The sequence below is a fragment of the Mytilinidion resinicola genome (genome assembly GCF_010093595.1).
Source record: "Mytilinidion resinicola strain CBS 304.34 unplaced genomic scaffold BDZ99scaffold_3, whole genome shotgun sequence".
NCBI classification, from domain to species: Eukaryota; Fungi; Ascomycota; class Dothideomycetes; order Mytilinidiales; family Mytilinidiaceae; genus Mytilinidion; species Mytilinidion resinicola.
The window spans coordinates 2,365,747-2,387,298 of record NW_022985439.1 but is presented as its reverse complement, the minus strand read 5'-3'; the positions used below and the strand labels follow the sequence as shown (position 1 = coordinate 2,387,298).

Genomic DNA, 21,552 nt, shown 5'->3' with positions numbered 1-21,552 from the left:
GATCTTGAGATTTGATAATGAGCAGAGTTTCAGTTAAGGGCTTCACTTGAAAAGCCCAACTGAGCTCTCTCCGGACTACATCAGAAATGGCGCTTCCTCGGTTGGCAGAGAACGTCCCTCGGCTGGACATCGATCATGTCAAACCCATCGGAATCGAAAACGGCGTCGATGTCTCTGCGAAGAACAGGTCTTGGAGAAGCTATCTGTGGGATACCTGGGACAAAAGCCCAGAGGTAATGGCACAACTCGAGGAATGGGTCCTGGATTGAATGCTAACTTTTCTAGGAGCGGAAACTGCTTTTCAAAGTCGATATCACACTCGTAACCTTCGGATGTTTGGGAACTTTCATCAAGTTCCTCGACAGGTAATACCCGCTAGGAATCAATTCGCCGAGCCACCATTGACCTCGTGCAGAGCCAACCTGAACACCGCCTTTGTTTCTGGAATGAAAGAAGACCTCGATCTTTTTGGAAATGTTAGTCGTCCATCCTAGATGTTGAAACCCACTAATTTTCGCAGCAACTCAACTATGCAAACGCAAGTTCGCACCAAATCCCCATTTGAAAACAAAACTAATGTTAAAGAACAGACTTCTTACAGCGTCGCTTCTGTAGGTCTTGACACTCATAAAGTTCATTATCAGCTGCTGATTTTCCTCAGATTCTTGCCCTCGTCCCCACCAACTTACTGCTCACTCGGACCAATCCCAAATACTTCATTCCGTTTCTCGAGATTGGATGGACGATATGGTGGGTCTCCTCTTATCTAGAAGAGCTGCATTAAATAGAGCTGACGAAGACACAGCACCTTTGGACAGTCACAAATGAGATCGCCGACCCAGATGTACGTCTTGCGGGCGCTTCTTGCAGTGTTTGAAACGTAAGTCTGCAAATCTAAATTGTCCAACTTATCGATATTAATTAAATCCTTGCAGAGGCCACTATTCAGCCAGTCAGTATATCTAATTCTTGAAATCGGAAATTCCGATCTGACTCCAGAACAGTCATGTTTCTCTGCGGATCTTGGTACCAAAAAGGCGAACTCGCTCGAGTAGGTTTCTCTAAAGTGGCTCAGAGGGATCCGTTACTAACTCCTGAATAGCGACTGGCAATTGTCAACATGGCAGCGCAAGCGGGTCCGATGTTCAGCGCGTATCTTCAAGCGGCAGCGTATAAGGGATTAAACGGTGTCCATGGTCTAGCTGGTTGGCAATGGGTAAGTTCTCCATTGCAAATACACCATTGATGTTAATTATTCGGCAGCTCTTCATTATCGACGGTATCATATCTCTCGGTGTCATCGTCCCGCAACTTTTCCTGCTCCCCGACATACCATCGCGTTTGAAGCCGAATTTCATGTTCTCTGCGGAGGTATGATCATGTTCCTCCGTCTGGTTTTCTGTAGCTCATAGCCCCCTAGGAAATCGAGTTGGCCAGAGATCGACAACCGAAAGAAGGTCGGGTCAGGCAAGGGGCATTTACCCGTACCCAGGTTATACGATGGTTTACGACTCCTGAGATCTGGATCCTATGGTTGATCGCCGCGTAAATATTCTCCTATTCCTTCGCTCTCATCTACCACTAACAATTCACAGCTCTCAAAACATCGGATACCTGCCAAACCAATCGATGGCCTTTTGGTTCAAAGCCTGGAACAAGATAAAGAAGGGGTCCTACACCGTTCCGCAGATCAGTACGTCTCTTCACCGACAGTCCCCGCGAGCTTTCCTAATCAGCAATTAGACAACTACACCACGCCTCTTTACGCAGTCACCATCACAGTCACCACCCTGATGGCTTGGGCGAGTAAGTTAGAAACGTTCACATTGTAATTTTAAACCGGTACTAACGCAGCTCCCCAGGCGACACCATTTTCAAAGGTCGCCGCTGGCCTATGCTCATCTTAGGCGCAACCGTCAATTTCATAGTCTGCATCCTCCTCGCCACCACCCCGGTATTCCCTAAGAACAAGGCCTTCCGGTGGTTCTTATACTACCAAACCGGCTGGGGAGAGGCCTCGAATTGGTAAGTCGTCCATCCAAGTCCCCGAGCTCCTCTAACACCGCGTAGCATGTTCTGGGCGTGGACAAACGAGATGCTCTCTGGAGACCCTGCTACGCGTGCTTTTGCAGGCGCTGGGCTCCAAGTCTGGTCACAGGTCTTCGCTGCGACGATGTAAGTTTCTAAAAAGACTCGGAAGTGGCATTTTCTCTAACAGCGATTTCACAGTCCGCTCGCCGTATTCCAGACAGTTGATCAGCCCGCCGTCCGGTCTGGCAACTTCACCGCGGCCGGGTTCTGGATTGTCCAAATCATCTGTGCGTCTGCGTTGGCGTATATCCTGCACTTCAAGCAGGAACGCGGGATTGAGAGTTTCCCGGCTGCCGTGGCGACTGGGCCCGTCAGTGCCCACGCCAGCCTTGAGAACGTTGGTGGGCGAGATAAGAAGGTCGATGTCAAGTCACGGGTCTTGGAGGCATGATCGATTACCTCGACCAAGCGCTCTATTGATCAAGGAAACATTTCGTTGAGATATAGTTGCGACTTAGTGAGGTGTTGGAGAAGGGAGGAAAGGGACGTTAGGGATTGCATTCGCAGAGGGGCTAGCTATCAAAATCAAGGAACAGTTATATTCGTAGAGGGTTCAGCTACATAGCGAACCACTCTTCGAAATCAAGCAACCAAAGATGTTTAAACCAAATCGTGTTGATAGTTTCTTAATGAGTATGAAAAAGGAACTCTTAATTTTTCGAAAAAATGCCATATCGCGGGACTCAACGGATGCCTTTCTCCCCTCGCATCCTTCGGCATAGCGATCCGAGATAACAGTTATCCAAGGCCCCCATCAGCTTCTCCATTCGCGGCATCCCCCGAATAAGCATCATGGCGTGCTCGTCGCATCGGGCGTAGCTATCTGCAGATCGCTTAACTACCACCGCTAACGCCGCTCCATAGAAATATTCGCCATAGCACCCCAGGAATGCTTAATATTCGCTAACTCAAGCGTGAATCGCGTAGTTCGCGGACTAGCTTTTAGTTAAGACCGTGGACCCTCAGTCCGGGTGCGGCTTTCCCACCGGGAGTGCTAGCTTTCAGCCCTGCTCAATTTTTGTAGCGGTACCGGCGATCTTTAGTCGTGGCAGTAGCTTGGGCGATGCTTGATAATATGATCGTGAACTAGGTTCTTTCTGCCTCGAAACCGCGGCCAGCAAACTTTCATTTTTCGTACTTTTGGTTTTTGCAGCAGCAAGAATGGCTTCGAATATCAAAAGAGTAGCCGTTATTGGCGCGGGGCCGGCTGGAGCCATCACCATTGATGCGTTGACCGAAGAGAAGACATTCGACGTCATCCGCGTCTTCGAGAGACGAGAGAAAGCTGGCGGGATATGGTAAGAACCAGCCAAAACGACGATTCTCAATAACCTCAATACACAATTCTAATCACCGGATTCTAGGATCGAGGACAATAATAACCAGCCCCGGATACCATCACTCCGAGCACTCATTGATCAGACAGCCGACCAGCCCATTCCGGTGCCTGAAACGTTTCCGGCTCTTACTACCCAAGAAGAGAAGATTAATGGGAGAGAATATCGGTATACATACACCCCTGTGTATCCTGGGATGATCAGCAACATCGACGGCCGCATAATGGCCTTCTCGAAAGAGAAGTTCCCAAAGAACCAGGAACCAGACGCCAACGGGGTCATTGATCCCGATGCCGCGTTCCACAAGAGCGAAATCATTCGAGGATGGGTCGAGAACCTGATTGATCGGAATGGGTACCGCCAGCTAGTGGAATACAACACGTCGGTGGAGAAAGCGGAGAAGGTTGGGAAGGAGTGGGTGCTGACTCTGAGGAAAGCCTTGCCCGGCGGGAAGCACAATTACTGGTGGCAAGAGACCTTTGATGCGCTGGTGGTTGCGAGCGGGCATTATAGTATCCCTAGATTTTCGGAGGTGAAGGGACTCGCGGAGTTCAGTGAGAATCACCCGGGTGTTGTGGAGCATAGCAAGATCTACCGTGGGCCGGAACGGTATCGTGGCAAGGTAAGATTGAGCAATTCTCATAAAAGAAGATATCGAGTACTGACTTGAATTTTAATAGACTGTCGTCACCATCGGAGCTTCAGTGTCCGCAACGGATATCGCTCGACAGATCGCAGCCGTAGCAAAGTCTCCAGTGTACTCGTCGATACGAGAACCTCATCGGGTATACGGCACAGTCCCGTTCGAGCATCCTCAGATAGCACTGAAGCCTACCATATCGCACGTTTCTACGTCCCCAAACAGCCGAACAGTTTACTTCTCAGACGGTACCAAGGTCGATAATGTGGATCATATCATCTTTGGCACTGGCTACGACTTCAGCTTGCCATTCCTTCCATCTGTTAAGATTGCGAATCGCCGAATTCTGGGGACGTATGAACACATTTTCATGCAGGATGACCCGACATTGAGCTTTGTGGGAGGGGTGAGCTCAGACCTTTCCGTTCCCAGGACAGAACTAGCTAACAAAAAATAGGTCTCGGCAGGGTTCACTTTTCTGGTCTTCGAATGGCAAGCCGTTGCCGTGGCGCGGTACCTGGCTGGGCGTGCCCAATTACCCTCAAAAGAAGGCCAAAAAGAATGGGAAGAAGACAGACTCAGGAAGCGAGGGGATGGACAGCCATTCTTCAAGGTGGCTCCCGACTTTGAGGAGTACTTCGAGGCTCTTCGGAAGTTGGCTGGCGAGCCAGCACCTGGTGTTCCAGGAAGGCGGTTGCTGAAATGGGATCCAGCGTGGCTAGCGATTGCGGAGAAGACGATGCAGAATCGAATCCAGAACTGGAAAGATACCGCTGCGCTTGTCGAGAAGCAACTCAAAGGAGTAGAGTCAGCGAAACCGGCTGATACATACGTAGAACGCGCACGGCTATAACGGGAAACAAGCATTTAGAATTAGACAGCCTCACAATGCAAAATAACCCATTTCTGGCGCAGTCCGCACGCGCCAGTCACGTGTTTGAGTGGGTCCTACCTAGGCGCAAAGGAAAGAGGTTTGGGCAGTCAACGCACCTGTGCATAATAGTGTATTGAGAATATCCATTTCCCACGGTTGAAGGCTCGCAGGTTGCCAGCCACGCGATCATTTCGTAAAGATGTAAATCTGCGGAAAGATTCACAGTGCTCTTATTTTGATGCCCGTGATATAACGTTGTAGGCTCGCTAGAACGGTGAAGCGTGGTGTACCTGATGTTGAAGCTAATGAAATCAAACTTTTCTCTTAGCTTGAGGTTCACCTACAACTCATCCTTCCTTCTTACTACCTTACTCTCCCTCTGCCTCAGCCTATACAGCCCAACCGAATGTCTCGGGATCATAGCCGACCACGTCCCTCCTGGCGCAATACTTCCCACCTTCAACCCAAGCAGAGCGGTGTCGTTATTCAATAGACCCTGCGCATAACTCGTTGCAGTGGCGTTATACCGCGTAAGCGTACTATTCGTATTGGCGGTCAAATTCATCGCGGTGCCGTTGATGATAGCTCCAGCTTCAGCATTGCTCATTCGGTTGGCCCAGAGATCATAGCTGCGGCTTTGTTAGCCTCATACTTGGTAGGCAAACTCGATGGTCAGTCTATCCGAGAGTCCTCAAAACTTACACATCCCACGTCTCACTCAACTGCGGAGGCGCCTGATACGCGCCTGCTGTCCTAGGATCCAGGAAGATATCATTCATGGTGGCGTTCATCATCATACTCGTATTTGCAGCGTTCAGCAGCGCAACCACCTGGTCGGTGTTATTGAGACTGCGGGTCCAGAGCGCTATTTCGCCCTCACCGGTCTCGTCTGGGTCCACGAAATACCGCCATTTGCGGACTGCAGCGGTCGCGGAAGGGTCTTGGTTGAGTGCGATGACGGCTGGGTTGGAGTAGATTGCGAGATTGGCGGGAGAGAGAGTGAGTACGTTGGTGCCTATTAGCAGTGGAGAAGCATTCATTGCCCACATGGAGAAGTGGACGACGTACTCGTTGTCTGTAAACTCATTAGCTTGACTCTGTACTGAGCTATGGAGAAAAGGTTGCTTACCGCTCTGACCTCCGTTCCCGACTTCTAACATATCCATGTCATTGAAGTACCCAGACATCGTCCGGGACTGAATTGACGCCATCTACACAGTCTTATCAGCCTTCATCGCCAACAGATACATTATTTTGGTCACGCACCTTATTCAAGATATTCATAACGGAGCAATGAAAACCTGGCCACGCGCACCCAATCGCCTCCGTACACGGGCAGCGACTATCCGGTCGATTGAACGAATCATACACATCCCCAGACATACGCCCTGAGTTGGAAATCGTGTATGCCCAATCATATGGATTGTCATCGCCCCAATTGCACTATGGGATCGTTAGCCCTAATCTGGTTTTCCCATCTCCCGTTTTTCACTAGATATCTTTCAACGTACCAATGAATACACAATCGGTCGTCCCGTTCTATTCAACGCTTGTGACATGACGTTGTACCTATTAAACGAGATCTGCGCCGTCCCAGATTGGCCTTGATTAAAGCAATTATCGTATTTCAAATAGTCTGCGCCCACGGAGGCGAAGTAATCGGCATCTTTCTGCTCGTTACCCAAAGAGCCAGGGTAGCGACCACAGGTGAACACGCCAGCGGAGGAATACATCCCGAATTTAAGGCCAAGGGAGTGGATCGTATCAGCGACGTATTTCATTCCCTAGGACCATCAGCATCACATGCCCACCTTCAACTCTAAAAACCCCGCTTCATCTCAAGGCCTGAAAACTCACATGCGGAAACGTCTTCGCTGCATCAAATTAGCCCACCTATCCAAACCAACCCCAAACGCCCCAAACGCCCCAAACTCTTCAACACAGTGAGAACCACCGCACTCACGATTCTCAACCAAAAACCCCGTCTCATTCCTCCCAACACTCCAACAATCATCCAACACCACATACCGATACCCCAAATCCCTCAGCCCATACCGCACCATCCTCTCCGCCGTCCTCAGCACCAACGTCTCATTCACATCGCACCCAAACGCATTCCAGTTATCCCACCCCATCTGCGGGACCAAGTTGAGCCCGTTGTACGACGACGCGCCGGGGATGACGACGGTGCCGTCGGCCGAGACATACGACGCGACTGGGCGGACGAGGGCGAGGGCGAGGGAGAGGAGGGAGACGAGAGAGATGAGGGGGACTCGACGGCGGGAAAGGAGATGCATTTGGGCGAACTGGGGCCTGGGGGTGGTGTTCGCGGGGAAATTTGTGTATATTTAGAGCAATTTTAGATCGTCGAAAGTTGCAGCTCATGAAGCTGGGCATGGCGGTGGGTTTTATACCCTCCGCGCTCACTGGACTCCATACTCGCGACACGGCGACCCAGCAGCTCGAGAGGCTAGCAGCAAAAGGGAGCACGATGAGCCGCTGCCAAAAAGCTCTACGTTGAAAATTCAAGGCGCGGCCGTGACCGTTGGGGTTACCGTTGTACCGCAGGTACGGTGCGCCGTCGTCATCGTGTGGAGTCGGTTTGCGGGGTTGGCGGCAGCACCGGGAAGATCTGGGATAAAAAGACCATGATTGCCGACAAAGTGTGTAGTTTTGCCTAGGTTGCTGACAGTGAAGTCTGGGGTGTGAAGCTCGGGATGAATCTCGCATAGATTTTGGGTTGGTTTTGATGGGTGAGTTTTGATGGTGAGAGAGAAGGTGGAGGGCGGTCTGAGGTTGTGGCGAAGCTCAGAGGGAGAGCCGAGGGGGGCTGATTTGGGAGCACTTGGAATTGGAGGCGGGAAGACAGTCTGGATTGCACTCTGATCTAAAGGATACAAACAAGATAGGATCTTGAAGACTTGAAACACTGCATGGCACACTCCTGAGGTCGTGACTCCACGCTTTCTCGTTGTCAAAAGCTACCTTCTCGAGACACCACATGTTGAATGACGCTGGTGGTTCTGACAGAAGAGGAAATGCAGATATGGCACCAATCGAAAAGCACCGTTCCCAGCAGTCTGAAGCCAATCAGGAGATCACATTTATATACTACAAATGCACCATATACACAAGAAACACCGCTCCGCAATGCAGCAACCCCCATCCCACCCACACATACAAATACATCCCCTACCACAAAACCTCCGTATGCACCACCCTCCCCTCCTCCACCCTCCTCTCCTGCCCCTCCTTCCCACCACTCATGTTCATCCAATGTTCCGAAATAACCCTCCCCCTCCAAACCCGCGCAAACCTCTTCGCCGCCCCCTCGTCCTCAAACTCGACCACATACCGCCCATGCACCTTCTTCTTCAGCACGTATACACTCTGCCTCAACCGCGCCTCCTCTGACTCGGGCCCCACGCCCCTCCCACTCCCACTCCCCGCGCCAAGCTCGCCCTTAAACCGCGCGACGCCCCGCTCGCCGCCAAACTGCGGCGCGGCGTCCAGCTCCACGCCAAACGTCGGCTGGAACTCCGCCTCGCTGCCGCTCTCTAGATTGATATCGCGGAACAGCGTACCCGCCTCGCCCACGCCGAGGGCGTAATACCCCGCGCCCGCTTTCCGCCGAACAAGACTCTCGAGTCCCACGATATCGCCGAGGTTGAGCACGCCCCCCAGCCCACCAGAGATGGGCCACAGCATCCCGCGACGGAAGCCGTCATGCTTAATCGCGTTATACAGTATGCGTCGCCCGAGATTGCGGCCCGCGACCTCAAGCAGCACGCGGCGGCCGACCTCGCCGTTCTGGCCCACGACGCCGCGGTAGCCGCCGTGGTGGACGAGGGCAGCGAGCAAGGGGTTGAAGGGGGGTGGTTCGAGATTCAAGTGCAGGGAGAGGCCCGGGACCGCGAGCGCGTAGCTCTTGATGAGCTCGTCGATGTCCTCGCCGTCCTCGCAGAAGCCCGGCGGCGGGGGGATGGCGTCGGAGATGGATCCGGCGGTGTGCATCGACGCCAGCTTGTGGATGCGGGCGGCGTTGTTCTGGTAGGCGTAGGCAGCACCGGGGGAGGAGAAGAAGAGGTAGTAGTGGTTTTGGCGCTGGAGGCTTGCCGTGTCGCGGCCGGGGACGATGCGGGCGATGCCGCCGGTTGTGGGAGTGCTCCACTGCGGGATGTGGGCGCCGTGCGGGACGAGGCGGTGGAAGTCGGCTTCAGTGAGGGTCGTTGAGGCGTTGGTGAGGTGGAGGACCGTGGTGGAGTTGCCGCCGGGGAAGATGTTGCGGTTAGCAGCTGAGGATTCGAGTTTCGCGGCATAAACTTGAGATGGCGATGGCGCCGGAGTTGGATCGGAGGGAGAGGATACTGCGAGATGGCGAATGAGGCCGGATTTGGGATTACGCTGGGATGACTTCAAGGTCGCGGGTGAGTTGAGTTTCGGTACTTCGCGGGAGTCGAGGAGAGTAAGTTGTCCCTGCTTCACAGTTTCGGGGAAGAGCTCTTCGAGGAGGGAGACATTAGGAGTTTCGTCTGATGGTGGGGACTGGCCCGAGGCAGACTCCATGCTTTCTGAATCCCTCCGTACGTCTAATTGAGATAATACTCGCGAGTCGTTAGATTCATGACCGACCTGGCGAGTCCATTCTTCGATGGGCTGTCGTATGACGCCCCCATTTGCGGATCTCGCCTGGGAATAAAGCGAATCTGATTGGATCTGCGCGCCAGTCTTTGCGGACGTCGAGTCGTCCTCTGGTTCTACGTTGAGTAGCCTCCGCGATTCTTGTCGACCACCCTCCCCCTTCCCAGTCGCGTTGCCTCCCTGGCGCGATTGTTGCGACGAATCCGAGACCGCAGCACTCTGGACCAACTGGGGAATCTGTACATGCAATTCCTCCTTCAAATACCGGTCAATCTCCACCTTCGTCAGCCTTCTCACCAGCTCTTCGACCAAAGCCAACGTATCTTGTGCCGCCAATGGATCTTTCGAAGTCGTTTTCCTGACTAGCCCTTGCCCTTCACCCGGTAAAACTTCCGATGCTGGCTCGCTAACCTGCAGCCCATTGCTCATTTTCGGAGCTTGTGGGACAGACTTGTTGCGCTCAGGCTCATCTCTCAGACGTGAAATTGGCCGTTCATCAACGAAGGAGACCAGCGGTTTCTCGTCAGCCGTCAAGGCTTCCCATGCTGTCTCGCTGAAACGCCTTCTCGGAAGTTGTGGGACAGGCTTGTTGGGTTCGAGGTCATCGGTCGGACGTGAAGCTGGCCAGTTGGCAGCAAGAGATATCTCGGGTACTGTCGAAAGTACCGCTCTCACGAGGGGAGGCCCTTCGTCTGCTTTACGCGTCTTCTTGCCCGGCTTGAGCGAAGGTGCGATTTCTAGGAGCCGCTGCAAAGCGTCGCCTCGCTGTGCGCTGACGTGCATGTCTCGTAGCCGTCGCTCAAGCTCGACACAAATACGCTTAAGAACAGAGATTTTGTCTTCTACAGCGCGAATCTCCCTTTCACCAGGGGACCTTTTGAAGTGTTCAAGCGCTTTCTTCCCGCGACTCCGAGATACAGAGACCGAACGAAACAATAAATTGGCCTCAGCTATCACGGCTTGCACAGGCGACGTTCTTGAGCACGCTTCTCTACGACTCCTTATCTGGCGCGCTCTTAAAAAAGATGCACAGAGGCCGGTGGCTTTCAAAAGACTGGAACGTGCCTCGAAACAGATTCGTAGTATCTCCAATTTGCCGGACGAGTCAGATAATGACTTCAACGACTCGCAACACTCTCTGAGCAGTTCCCCTTGCACTTCGGAACGTCCCTTAGCCTTACGTATAGCGTGCGTCAACGCGGTGTCGTCCCGTGATAGACTCTGCGAGGAATCAGGCAGAGTCGTTGAGTGACTTGGCGACATGACTGGGCTACGCATCTTCTGTGGACTTTCTTCGCCTGCATCTATGGCATTTTGACTGCTGCGAAGTCTCCGCTTCTCTTGAATAATCTTCTTCTCACTATCAGATTTTGACAGATACTCGAGATACCTTTTCCAACTTGCGAGTCTCGAATTGAAAATCTCAACCAACCATTTACCGTAAAATAGAGCAGCTTCAGCAGGCGGCAGTCGAGACGCTTCTCTCACTAGAGCATTGTTTGCCTGTACGCTGCGGAAGTCATCACAAAGTATCCTTGTTTCTTTGACGGTGGATTCTGCCTCGGAAAATAGGTTTAGCATGTCGGATTTGGCGGCAGGGCCGTTCAGAAGTTGCAGTGCAACGCGAGTTTCTCTAAGAAAATTCTCATGCAAGTGATGAACTCTTAGAGACGCCAGGATAGCGTGCCTCAAGGACGAGTGACTTTCGGGCAGGATTTCCGAAAACTTAAATTGCTTCTGAGCTGGACGTGGCTCAGTTCTTCGCTTTGCTAACTCAGGTGTCGATGTCCCAGTGTGTACGATGTCATCAACAGTGCTAGATCCGGAATGCGCCAGTGGTTTCCAACGGTCTCGTTCGGGATCCTCAACAGTCGTAGATCCAGAATAAACCAGCGGTTTCCAACGGTCTCGTTCGGCATCCTCAACATCGCGCTGTTGCTCCTCTTTCGCCCGTGCGCCCCTTTCAATCGCACCCGCGAGAATCTTCTTAGCATGCATCCGCTCGCTGCGATCTTGCCGGTCTAACCTCCTCTTAACTGCAGCGTTCCCTCTCCTCCCGCCATCCGCCTCCAACCCCGCCCTCCTCTTAACCCTCCTAGTCCGATCAACTATCCTCTCCTCAACACCCACCTGCTCCAACGGCGCCCCCGCCTCTCTCGCCTCCACCCGCCTCTCTCGAGTTTGGATACGACCTTGCGGACCTGCAGCAACACTAGGAAAATCCAGGTATTTCCGTCCGTACGTGTGTTTCCGCAGCGGGACCGCGGCCCTCTCCCGTCCTTCCAGCAAACTCCGCGCCGTCCTACCCTCGCCAACCCGCATCTTCCCCCTCCCCGCACCACCAACGTCCCTCCCAATATATTTCCGTATCCGGAAAAGCTCCATCCCCTCCAGCCCCCGCGCCGCCGTATGTCTACCGAGCCCATCCCCTTCCCGCTGCATCTGCGTCTGCGTCTGCGTCTGCGTCTGCGGGCCCCTCCCAACCCTCCCGCCCCCTCGCGCGCCAGCATCCTCCTCTCCCAGCGTCTCGCTCCCAGCTCCAGCTCCTTCTAGTCTCGGCATCCCCCGCGCCCCCTCCTCCCCAGCCGGCAACCCCACAAACCGCCTCCCGACATACGCAGGCGCGGGCTCCGCATGCGGCCGCGGCTCGCGAAGCGGCGACGCAGCTTCGTACCGCGACGCGGCGTCCACCCCCGCGGCCCACGCGTCCGCGGCGTCTTCCCGCGCGGCCTGGCCCGCGGTGGCGTAGGGTCTTCGCCATGCAGGTACTAGATCGAAGTCCGGGTTGGGCCCGCAAAGGCGGATGCGTTTGCGCGGCGGCGCGGCAAGGGCGGTGGAGAGGGTGGTGAGGGTGCTGCTCCAGGCGGGAGCGAGGGGCCGCGGGCGGAGGAGGGAGGGGGGTGGCATGGGCGGGATTTTCTGGGGTGGTTAGGAGGGCATTGTGGGGTTTGAGTAAGAGAGAGAGCCGTGGTAGAGTAATGGAGGGAGGTGGAGTTTTGAGTTGAAGGTGTTGGGAGATGGAATGGATGGGATGGCGCAGGTTTGGGGGAGCTGAGCTCGGACGTCGAGAAATTGTTTTGGGCGCGTGTGATTGGACGGCGTGGGGCACGGGGATAGGGATGGGAAGATACATATCAACTTTGGATGGCTACTGCATATACTGTTTACGTGTCTCTGTTCTGCTGTTAGTTGACTATCCCACTAATCAAGGGGTGTTCATTGATTTAAATCGTGTAGTCAATTCATCTATCATAACACCATGCGACCCAGCCCCCCTTACAAGCGTACTTTTACACCCATAAATGTGTCTATGTCCCCATCCCAGCCCAGCACAGGAAATTCAAATGAGCATCTCTCTCTCCATGTAAACCACCAGGGCATGTCAATCACCACATGGCCGCATTTCAGCACTGAAAACGCCCCCAAAGCTCCCAAAATGAAAAAATGAAAATCAAAATGCCAAACTCCCCCACAACCAAAAGAAATGGAGTCAAATCGCTCAAGCAAACATCTTCTTCAACTCCGCACATGCCTTCATGTACTCGTCCCGCGCGCCAGGCGATTCTCGCAGCGGATTTGGCGCTTTGTCCCATCCATGCGGCACGCCCGGCACCATGCGGTACATGACGTTCTTCCCCATTTCGTCAACCAGCCTCTTTCGTAGCCGCTCGCCCTCGGCGAGTAGCATATCCCATTCGCACGTAAACAGCGCGATGTTGTCCGGCAGAGCGGCGAGCATGTGCGCTGGGGCTACGCCAGGAGATAGGTATGGGGACGATTTATCGAGAGTCGGCGGTTGGAGGTAGGACTCGTCGAAGAGTTCGGTGAACACGGCGGGGAGGTCCTGGTCAGCGCGGATGCAGGTCATGCGGCGCTGGGCGCGTGTTTGGGTATAATCCGTGGAGGGGTAGAAAGCGACAATGCCGCGGAGGTTAAGCTCGCGGGCGATTGGGCGGATATCAACGGTAGCACCATCCTTCTGGGTGGAGAGCAGAGAGGCAGAAGATGGGTTCATGGAGACGGTGCCAGGGAGGGCGAGCGTAGAGGAGGTATTGGTGGTTATCTCGGACAAGGGAACTGAGAGCTGGTTCGTGGAGCCGTTCACGTTGTAGGCTGTGGGGGCCGATAGCCAGGCAGAGGAGGCAGAGCCCGCGGTAGTGGGCGGGGCGATGCCGGTAATGTGCTCGAGGACTTCGGACTGCAGCCGGAGCGGGACAGTAAAAGACATGTTTGCGCCGGAGGAGAAGCCAGAGACGGCGAAGCGGTCTGGGTCGAGCATCAGGCTGTTGGCGTGCTTGACGAGGTAGAGAATGGCATCTACGCCATCTTCCACAGCCGTCGGGAAGGGGTGCTCAGGCGCGAGTCGATAGTTGACGCTCACGACGACTGCGCCAACCTCATCGACGACGGTCTTTGCCCACCGAGCGTCGTCGTGGGCGGTGCCGAGCGTGAATCCGCCTCCGTGGAAGTTTACCACCACTGGGAAAGTTTGGCCCTTCAGCTTCTTATGCATATGGTATGATTTCGGCACGTAGAACTCGAGGTCGAAGTGACCCTTCGTGGGGGAAACGGTGGTATGTACACGACGCTTGAAATTGGGCCGTGGAGGTCGAGGCGACGCCATCCGGTGCAGCACCATGCCGATGCCCATAAGGACTCGCCAGAATTGGGCCTGGACATGGAGCATCCATCGTGGACGGGCCATGTCTTGTTGTGAGCGAGCCAGCGTGGGGAGAGCCTCGTAGGGCGGAGAATTTGGGGGTGGAGGGTAAGGGGGAATTGATAAGGTTACGGGCGAGCAGATAGCCTCGAACGCATGGATAGATGGGCGAATATATGCAGCGAAAAGTGGAGAGACCGGAAAAGTCGGCGGGGACTATTTTTCTGTTACTGTTGGGCAACGAGTGCGATGCTGCAGTCGTAGCGCAGCAACGGGGCTGTGTCGTTGTTTTGAAAGCCAGGAGAAGGGAGCGACCTGGCTGATGACGCAACCACCTGTTCCAAATCGATCGGCGCCAAGTGCAAGCGGGCCAACCCAGTGAATGCTGCCCAGGTTGCTCTGCAGTAGGGCGGAATACTCGCGGGAAGATATCGCCTTCTAGAAGCACGGCATCACACATCGCCAGCTCGGCAAGACAGAGCACATATCATGTGTTGCGAGTTTCGCAGAATGCAACCTCATCGCCCTGCAGACATCACCACACCATCACCCAATCGCATCGCATCTCCAGCACCGTTTCAGGAGTTTGCAGCCGCATGAATTCACGCGAGCCTATCATGTTATCTTGCCTCGTCACCCGGCCGAACAAAGCGCGCAATACTCGGAGTACTGTACAAAACAAACCGCATTACCCAAGCATCACCCCTCCCGGCGGACCGTGTCGCAGGACCGATACGCGCGTACGGTAAGATGGAGTAACGCACGGTAAGCAGTGTGCATGCGCCGCCTAACCCAAGCAAGAAGAACCCCAGTACCCTTCAAAAAGCCGCTCAAGTCCTCAGAAAGCGCCAGACGCTGTCCTCATGATGCTGCCGTGTTCCCATGCCATGCCCAAGATTGTGGAAAGGAAAGAAGGAAAAAACAAAGCAACCGCCGATGTCGCTATAGGCATAGATCTGATCATGCGCGTGCATCACGCCGCCCGAGACTCAAACGCCGTACCAGAATGACAGACCAGAGGATCCTGGTGTAGAGATGTGAAGTATGAAAGCCAAACCACGAGAACGCCACCGGAAGCGCGGCTTAGACGAACTCGTAGTCCTCCTCCTCCACACCGTCCTTGTTGACCTTCGGTGCGGGAGTAGCAGCCTCGGCGACATCCAGGACATCGTACTCCTCCTTGATCAACTTGTCCGTCTCGCGGACCTCAAACCGCTCGATGGCCTTTGCAAGAGCTAGGCCCAAGATCTGGCTACCCTGGCTGGGGCCGCGAGCAGCGTCATACGAGTATGTGATCTCGGCATCTGGCACAGGAGCTGCAGATGCCTCGTCCACGGAGCCCTCATCGGCGGAGGAGTCGCCGCTGGCGTAGTTGATGTCGTTCTTGACGGCTACGCGGGCCTTCTGGCGCGGGTCTCCGGGGCCCATGTCCCTAAGCGTACTGGTCAGACATCACGCTACATGCTGTGCATACTGGTACTGTAGATGCTTACTTTGGCTTCGCGTAGACTGGCATGCGAGCTGGTCGGGCGTGGTTGTCTTCTGCCCGTCGGCCTGGACCGAGGGCCTGGCCGTGAGCCCACTTCACCCTCTGTCCCTTGCTACGGTTGTATTCGATAGCGCTGCTGCGGAGGTCGGCGGTGGAGAAGGTGTTCTGGTCGGCGGACATGATGGTGCTCAGGGGGGTGGTAGGTGGAGGAGCGTATGGATGTTGATAGTGGCTGTGTGAGGACGACGCGGGAGGTCGAGTAGCTAGGCGGAGTGCTTGTGAGGAAGAGGAAGCGTGGTGAGAAGATGCCGAAGACGTCGGGTGGTACTAATAGGTAGCCGGGAGCAGTTGCTGTGCCGGATGACTCTGAGGGTGCTGAGGTGAGTCAAGGAGGCACCTGCAAGTGGTGGCTGTGCTGGTATGGAGAGGCCGGATCGAGACGGTGTTTGCTGCTTTGTATGCGAGCGTCAGTGTGGAGAGTATGGAGCGTAGGAGGTAGGAGCAGGGCAGTCAGCTCGGGCGAGGCAGCGGACAAAGGCGCGTCTTTGTTGACTTACGAAGCTCCGGGTACGTAGATAAGAGCTGGGTCATGGCACGGGACGCCCGAGACGCCCCGAAGGCGTCCTCAGCGGGGCTGCGCTGCCATGGTTTGCATCTTGTCACCCGGACACTCGCCGATGACAGCATCAAGCATGCCTCTCACGTCTCAGGCACGCCGAACGTGGACCTGTTGGCGGCAGCGGGTTCCTGCTGGCGCACCGGCATGCATCATCGTTGCAGCAGGCTGGACGAGAGTCCGAGCGCCGATCTGGGGTGCATCCCTCAAACACCTGATACAAGCAATCACGTGATTCCCATACAGTCTGTGCAGTACTCCTCCCAGCATATAGGCAGGCATGGTATTCTCGGCGTCACAACTCATCGACGATGCCTCCAGCAATCACAACACTGGCAACCGGAGTCCACCGATGCTCGCCGTAAGCTCCAGCTGAAGCGCCTGCAAGGGAGCTCCAGCTGTCGCGAAGCACCCCGCGAAATGCTATCTAAAGATAGAGCCTATCACAGCCGCCCATCCCTCCACCATCACCCTTCATTGCTCTCGTCACTCGGCCTCGTCCTCCACGCCCTCGCTGTCTTCATCCTCACTCGATCCCTCTTCATCGTCCCCCACTTCGCTCGGTAGCACGTCCGGAAACCACCCGAACCGCCCCAGGTCCACCGAGAACACGCCCATGCTGTCCTCCTCCACGTGCACGCCTTCTCGTCTGAGAGACGCAGCCTGTCGCGCCGCGCTGCCTGGGCCTCTTTGTTGTTGGAAGCATTAGCGAGCATCCCGGCTTTGTTCGCGAGACATCTGAATAGATATGTCCGCTTTGCGGTATTCTGGGACTTCAGTCATACCTCGGACTAATCCCCCCCTTGGCATTGATCACGCGCTGCCACGGCACGTTTCCACTATGCCATCGCGCACTGCGCCTACTGCTGTCGGTACTGGGCAAGGGGAGGTGCTTGAGACAGACGCCGACTTGTCTTCACGTCCGCATAGTCCCATCAGCCACTTCTCGTCCGCAATACTCACTCTACTAACGGAATAGATACCAACGCACCGTGGACATTCAGCTACGTCAACCGTTAGCTTTGACTCCTCAGGCGTGCAGATACGCGCCCACATGAAAGCGTGGGGTGGTGAGGTTGTGGCGCTGGGCAGGATGACTCTCAGCACGTACGCTTGCCTAGCAGTCGCGCTATATGACCATACGACGTGACTCTTCCACGGGGTATCTCCCCTACCGCCGAGTACACGGCTTCGAACCATGCTGCTGCTTCTTCTGAGCGCTCGCCGCCGCGCGCCATGGTTGTTTTGGAGTTGTTGGAGGAGTTTGAGAGGGGAGAGGTGAGTTCAAGGTTGGTAGGCGACGCGGGTGGGAAGTGGTAGCGGTGGCGCCAGATCACGTGATCACAACCAATCTATCGATCACTATTCACGTACAAAGGTTTGCTACTATCTGTCCGAGACAACAATCAGCTTTTCAACGTTGTGGTTTCCATGGGCAAAGAAGTTGTTCAAACTAAGCAGCAAGCACCCATGTTTTCTAATATTTACCTCAATCTTTCCACGTCGCGTCTTATCACATTCAAAATTTTCACTGTCGCATATGTTGAAAGAACAAGTTTCGGGTTGAAATATTTCTCATTCAGGTGTTCTAGAGATGGAATAATATATTCCAAGGTCGTGACAGACTTACTGCATCATCTACCTCATACCTCCATTTTAGATTCATTCGGAGAGCAGATCGGAAGATTTTTTCATGGAGACCAGCAGGCATACAGCATCAACTTTCTTGCCTGCCAGCTGAGGTATCGCTAAGTCAGAGGACTCGGAAAGACGCCTGATGGGCTAGGGCGCGCGGCAGACTGTCTGCAGGGGCGCGATCTATAGGAGCTCGCGGCACATAGGGCATTTCTTACTATTACCCATGCCGCTTTGAAGCTAACTGCTTAAGCACCCGACATGGAAAAAGTGCGTGCACCTAGTCTTCACCGGGCGATCGTCATCGTCCGCACTCATTTCAAGTGCGAGTGTGCATATGGGGCAGTCGTCGATCTCCTGAGGTAGCGCACCTTCGATCGGAACGATGTAATCTTCGAGAGTACTAGTCTCTGACCCCCTCTCCTCGGTCAGCGCATATGGATCGCCATGTAAGACAGCAAGATTCAGCTCATCGTCGGGTAGCGCCTCATAGAACCGTATCTGGTCATCTTCGTCCGGCAAAGCGATTATGACAGACTCAAGCAAAGCCACCCATGCCACTTTTGCGATCGGACCCCACCCGTCGTCATTTGGGCGGTAATCAGGTAACGCACTGTTTTCAGACGGGTACATGCCCATCAGCTGCGCAATAGCGAGTACCACCTCTCTGACATTGATGGCATCGTGCACTCTTAAGAGGACCCTGCCGTAGCAAACGGATTGTCGGAGACGAAGATGGGCCTCTATTGTCAATTCCTCGAGGTAGTCTTCATCGCTAGCTCGTGGCTCAGGCCTATAGGTCCTTACGGCTCTGCTTGCAAGGTCGGCGGCGACCTGGTCGACCCAATCTTTAATCCCATGGAATTGCTTAGCCGTCCTAAAGGGATTTGGTCCCAGCCTGTGCAACGCCACGACCACGCTTGGGAAGGCGGGAAGTACGGGTTGGCCAGGAGGGCTTTCCAGCGGGAGACGCAGATCTCGAAACGCTCCAAAACGCACACGAGCCACGTCGAATTGGGCCCGCTGCTCTGCACTCGGCAACACGTCATACGCAGCCGCTCGCACCGCGGCGGTCACGAATGGATCGATCGTTTCTGCTCCCTCTCCCCACCTCCAATCAGGCAGTGGACCGTCCTCAGAGGGATGTTTGCCAGTCAGACAGGCGAGTCTGAGTGCCACTTGTGCGGGACTATCGCGGAGCGCCGTGTGTACTGTCTCTGTTATCAAACCTTTGGTCCTGATGTCATCGAGATCCCTCTTGGCAATTTCGGTCATTCGACGTATGAGGTACGGATGGCCAGTTTCTAACGGCAGCAGGCTGTAAAAAGGTTCAGAGTCTGACTTCCAGGCGACACATTGGATCCAACTTTCGATAGGTTTGGCATGCCGACCTATTTCGACGGGGCTCGCTAGCTGTTCGAACGCAGAGAGCACGTCCGGGAAGGACGTAGCGGACGGGATGTGTGAAGATACCTCCATGATTGTTGTTTGTGGAGTTCGGTGTGGATTGCTTGACTCCGTTGGAGGTAAGTGTTTGCGGAAAGTTGGAGCGTTGTTTTGTTCTTGGGTTCCAAGCTTGCGTTTAGACTTCTTCTACTAAGTGGATACCGATGCTGATACAAAGCTTGAAGCCCTATATACTCTGGTTTTGAACAGTGCAGACGGTATGGACGGGGTAGTGAGCAATTGTTGTTACACAATGGGCTTTCAAGATGCCAGGTAAGTTATTAGGCGCATTGTATTTCTTGTACTAACTCTCGTCAGGACTCGATTGCGTTGTTCATTAGTAGTCATCCTTTCCGTATATGACTTCGAATGGTCTTTCTAAGGTTGAGCCTTGCCAGCTAATCGTTCGCTGAATCAGCTCTATCTCGGGATTCTTAAGCATTGAGCTTAACACTCCTCTTTGCGGTCCTCACTTCTCAAATTTCTTGGCAGCTAACCTACCTTGTATACTTATAATGACTCGCTCGGAAAGTTTAGAACCATGCTTCAGCCCATGATATTCCTTCACCCCTCCGGAAACACGTTCCATCACAGCGACAATTTCCAAGTCACTCCTCACCAAAACTTTCAACAAAAGTCACTTCACGATCCCCATTAATACTTCCAACCAAAGCCACCTCCACTACCAAATGAGAAGAAGCCAAGAACTTCATATTCCGGCGGAAATCGTCGAGAAAGTAATTCTTTCCATAGAATAGTACGAACCAAATGAGCGTACAGGTGTGCTGACCTCCGCGTTGGTTCAGGCTATCAAGGACGCCCGCGGATTATCATCAGTCTGGCATTATGCAGCTTCGAAGTCGTTCGCGAAGGTTGTAGGACAGTCTCCTTTCTTTGGAACACGTGCCAGCATGATGAACTTAGATGCCATTTCACAAATTCAGCACCTTGGTCGCTAGATCAGTACGCCAACGTTCTGCGGCATGGGATTTAAGCAAAACCCCGGTCTGGGCCCAGAAGATTCACTGTTTGAGGAACATCAAGCAATTCGAACCGATCAGATGCTTTACACTACCGGGATTAGCTATGCGTATCGTTTAGCCTCGCCAGTGCCATATCTCGAGTCCGAGTTTGAGGAGGACCTTGACAAAATCCTACCCCGGTTTCCAAATTTGAAGCATCTTCGATACGCTCCAATGGTCGAAGGTCACCTGAAAGGCTGGTCGGCCGCTGACAAACCCTCTACGGAGGGTATATACCCGCACGAGGGCACGGTAGATTATCAACCGATGATACTTGACCATATTGCTGAGGTTCTCCTGTGGAACAATATCCAGCTAAGGTGCATCCCTGCGTAGAAACCCTGCGTGGCGAGAAAATCAATAGGTACATTAACTTCAAGCAACTCAAACTCTATGCACACACTAATAATATTTCCCACAGTTCTATATAAGTCGTCTGCTGTGGCTACTCCTAAATAAAACTTCAACACTTGTTTCTATAAGTTAGCTGATTGAAAGATGCTCGAAGCTTCGCTATAGCAAAACTTTAACACGTGTTTCTATAAGGCAGCTGATTAGAAGATGCTCGAAGATTTACTGTGGCCAATTAGGAAGCTATATATTCACCTGGATCCCTGGCCCCTCTATGAAATAGAGATAAAAAAGAAAATAAGAATAATAAGTTAACTCTTCACAAACGCTCTATATCAAGCACACTTTCACATATCCAGACTCTTCCAGTTCCGACACCAATGCCAATTTTCTTCCCTGACGCTGCCGAACATGACGGCCGATACTCTGACGGCAGCCATACTAGCTTCTTAGAATCACGTGTTATCCATGTCCTATCTGAACTTAACGCCAGGCCTTCGCATTCTAGAGTCTGAGGGTCTGTCGCAATTGGTGTAGGAACTAATCGAGTTGCACTAATACTGATAGTCCCACTTGTAGTGTAAAGATACGAACCGGTGGTATCAAACGATATATTCTCGAGCCCCCTGCCAACGTCGAGCGTCGACAGGCAGGCGCCGCTGCTCGCATCCCAGATCTTAACGGTGTAGTCGTTCGATGCCGACGCCAGCCGGGTTGAGTCGTGAGAGAAGGCCACTGACCTGACCGAAT

At 53.7% G+C, this 21,552-nt stretch overlaps 9 protein-coding genes across 9 annotated transcripts in view; 3 read left to right on the top strand and 6 right to left on the bottom strand.

Moving 5' to 3' along the window:
- Positions 1–86: 86 nt before the first annotated feature.
- BDZ99DRAFT_516094 (MFS general substrate transporter) lies at positions 87–2,482 on the top strand (the record flags this gene model as incomplete). The annotated part of the gene is made up of 16 exons (XM_033725038.1): positions 87–233; positions 286–365; positions 416–476; positions 591–611; positions 662–750; positions 806–880; positions 936–952; positions 1,005–1,051; positions 1,103–1,216; positions 1,264–1,371; positions 1,421–1,545; positions 1,596–1,693; positions 1,744–1,806; positions 1,863–2,025; positions 2,071–2,175; positions 2,230–2,482. 16 exons carry the CDS (start codon positions 87–89, stop codon positions 2,480–2,482), a joined length of 1,566 nt encoding a protein of 521 aa, XP_033582326.1.
- Positions 2,483–3,252: 770 nt separating this feature from the next.
- On the top strand, positions 3,253–4,921 carry BDZ99DRAFT_377955 (FAD/NAD(P)-binding domain-containing protein; the record flags this gene model as incomplete). Its single annotated transcript, XM_033715088.1, has 4 exons — positions 3,253–3,389; positions 3,456–4,050; positions 4,109–4,474; positions 4,526–4,921. The coding sequence occupies 4 exons, from the start codon at positions 3,253–3,255 to the stop codon at positions 4,919–4,921; spliced, it is 1,494 nt and encodes a 497-aa protein (XP_033582325.1).
- Positions 4,887–7,239, bottom strand: BDZ99DRAFT_435660 (glycoside hydrolase; the record flags this gene model as incomplete). Its single annotated transcript, XM_033717492.1, has 7 exons — positions 4,887–5,571; positions 5,645–6,017; positions 6,072–6,153; positions 6,209–6,385; positions 6,454–6,726; positions 6,800–6,816; positions 6,906–7,239. The coding sequence occupies 7 exons, from the start codon at positions 7,237–7,239 to the stop codon at positions 5,283–5,285; spliced, it is 1,545 nt and encodes a 514-aa protein (XP_033582324.1). The 3' UTR covers positions 4,887–5,282.
- An 895-nt stretch (positions 7,240–8,134) lies between these two features.
- BDZ99DRAFT_472647 (uncharacterized protein) lies at positions 8,135–12,490 on the bottom strand (the record flags this gene model as incomplete). Its single annotated transcript, XM_033721789.1, has 1 exon — positions 8,135–12,490. One exon carries the CDS (start codon positions 12,488–12,490, stop codon positions 8,135–8,137), a length of 4,356 nt encoding a protein of 1,451 aa, XP_033582323.1.
- Positions 12,491–12,818: 328 nt separating this feature from the next.
- BDZ99DRAFT_459253 (alpha/beta-hydrolase) lies at positions 12,819–14,648 on the bottom strand. Its single transcript, XM_033719120.1, has one exon. It carries the CDS (start codon positions 14,286–14,288, stop codon positions 13,083–13,085), a length of 1,206 nt encoding a protein of 401 aa, XP_033582322.1. The 5' UTR covers positions 14,289–14,648; the 3' UTR covers positions 12,819–13,082.
- Positions 14,649–15,301: 653 nt separating this feature from the next.
- Positions 15,302–16,116, bottom strand: BDZ99DRAFT_194284 (uncharacterized protein). The gene is made up of 2 exons (XM_033713185.1): positions 15,737–16,116; positions 15,302–15,675 (listed from the first exon to the last, which is right to left on the bottom strand). Exons 1-2 carry the CDS (start codon positions 15,910–15,912, stop codon positions 15,327–15,329), a joined length of 525 nt encoding a protein of 174 aa, XP_033582321.1. The 5' UTR covers positions 15,913–16,116; the 3' UTR covers positions 15,302–15,326.
- A 742-nt stretch (positions 16,117–16,858) lies between these two features.
- On the bottom strand, positions 16,859–17,574 carry BDZ99DRAFT_352319 (MGMT family protein; the record flags this gene model as incomplete). Its single annotated transcript, XM_033714534.1, has 3 exons — positions 16,859–17,036; positions 17,134–17,257; positions 17,460–17,574. Coding segments are annotated over 3 exons (417 nt in total), but the record flags the coding sequence as incomplete, so codon positions are not given.
- A 745-nt stretch (positions 17,575–18,319) lies between these two features.
- On the top strand, positions 18,320–19,975 carry BDZ99DRAFT_194527 (uncharacterized protein). Its single transcript, XM_033713187.1, has 4 exons — positions 18,320–18,610; positions 18,681–19,270; positions 19,332–19,702; positions 19,748–19,975. The coding sequence occupies exons 1-3, from the start codon at positions 18,538–18,540 to the stop codon at positions 19,581–19,583; spliced, it is 915 nt and encodes a 304-aa protein (XP_033582319.1). The 5' UTR covers positions 18,320–18,537; the 3' UTR covers positions 19,584–19,702; positions 19,748–19,975.
- A 901-nt stretch (positions 19,976–20,876) lies between these two features.
- Positions 20,877–21,552, bottom strand: part of BDZ99DRAFT_506480 (HET-domain-containing protein) — a 3,927-nt gene continuing 3,251 nt past the window's right edge. The window contains exons 4-5 of the mRNA XM_033724177.1: positions 21,058–21,552; positions 20,877–20,990 (exon numbers count right to left, since the gene is read on the bottom strand). Of these exons, the coding sequence (XP_033582318.1) occupies positions 21,122–21,552 (431 nt within the window). The 3' untranslated portion in view covers positions 20,877–20,990; positions 21,058–21,121. The remainder of the gene's footprint in view (positions 20,991–21,057) is intronic.

What these genes read in the sequence shown, in the direction of transcription:
- BDZ99DRAFT_194284 (XM_033713185.1), bottom strand. Translation starts at nt 15,912, where the DNA reads ATGTCCGCCGACCAGAACACCTTCTCCACCGCCGACCTCCGCAGCAGC. An exon ending in CCAGTCTACGCGAAGCCAAA is followed by an intron (nt 15,676 to 15,736) that starts GTAAGCATCTAC and finishes CAGTACGCTTAG; the next exon opens with GGACATGGGCCCCGGAGACC.
- BDZ99DRAFT_194527 (XM_033713187.1), top strand. Translation starts at nt 18,538, where the DNA reads ATGCCACTTTTGCGATCGGACCCCACCCGTCGTCATTTGGGCGGTAAT. An exon ending in AACGCACTGTTTTCAGACGG is followed by an intron (nt 18,611 to 18,680) that starts GTACATGCCCAT and finishes TGCACTCTTAAG; the next exon opens with AGGACCCTGCCGTAGCAAAC. An exon ending in TCGGTCATTCGACGTATGAG is followed by an intron (nt 19,271 to 19,331) that starts GTACGGATGGCC and finishes TCTGACTTCCAG; the next exon opens with GCGACACATTGGATCCAACT.
- BDZ99DRAFT_459253 (XM_033719120.1), bottom strand. Translation starts at nt 14,288, where the DNA reads ATGGCCCGTCCACGATGGATGCTCCATGTCCAGGCCCAATTCTGGCGA.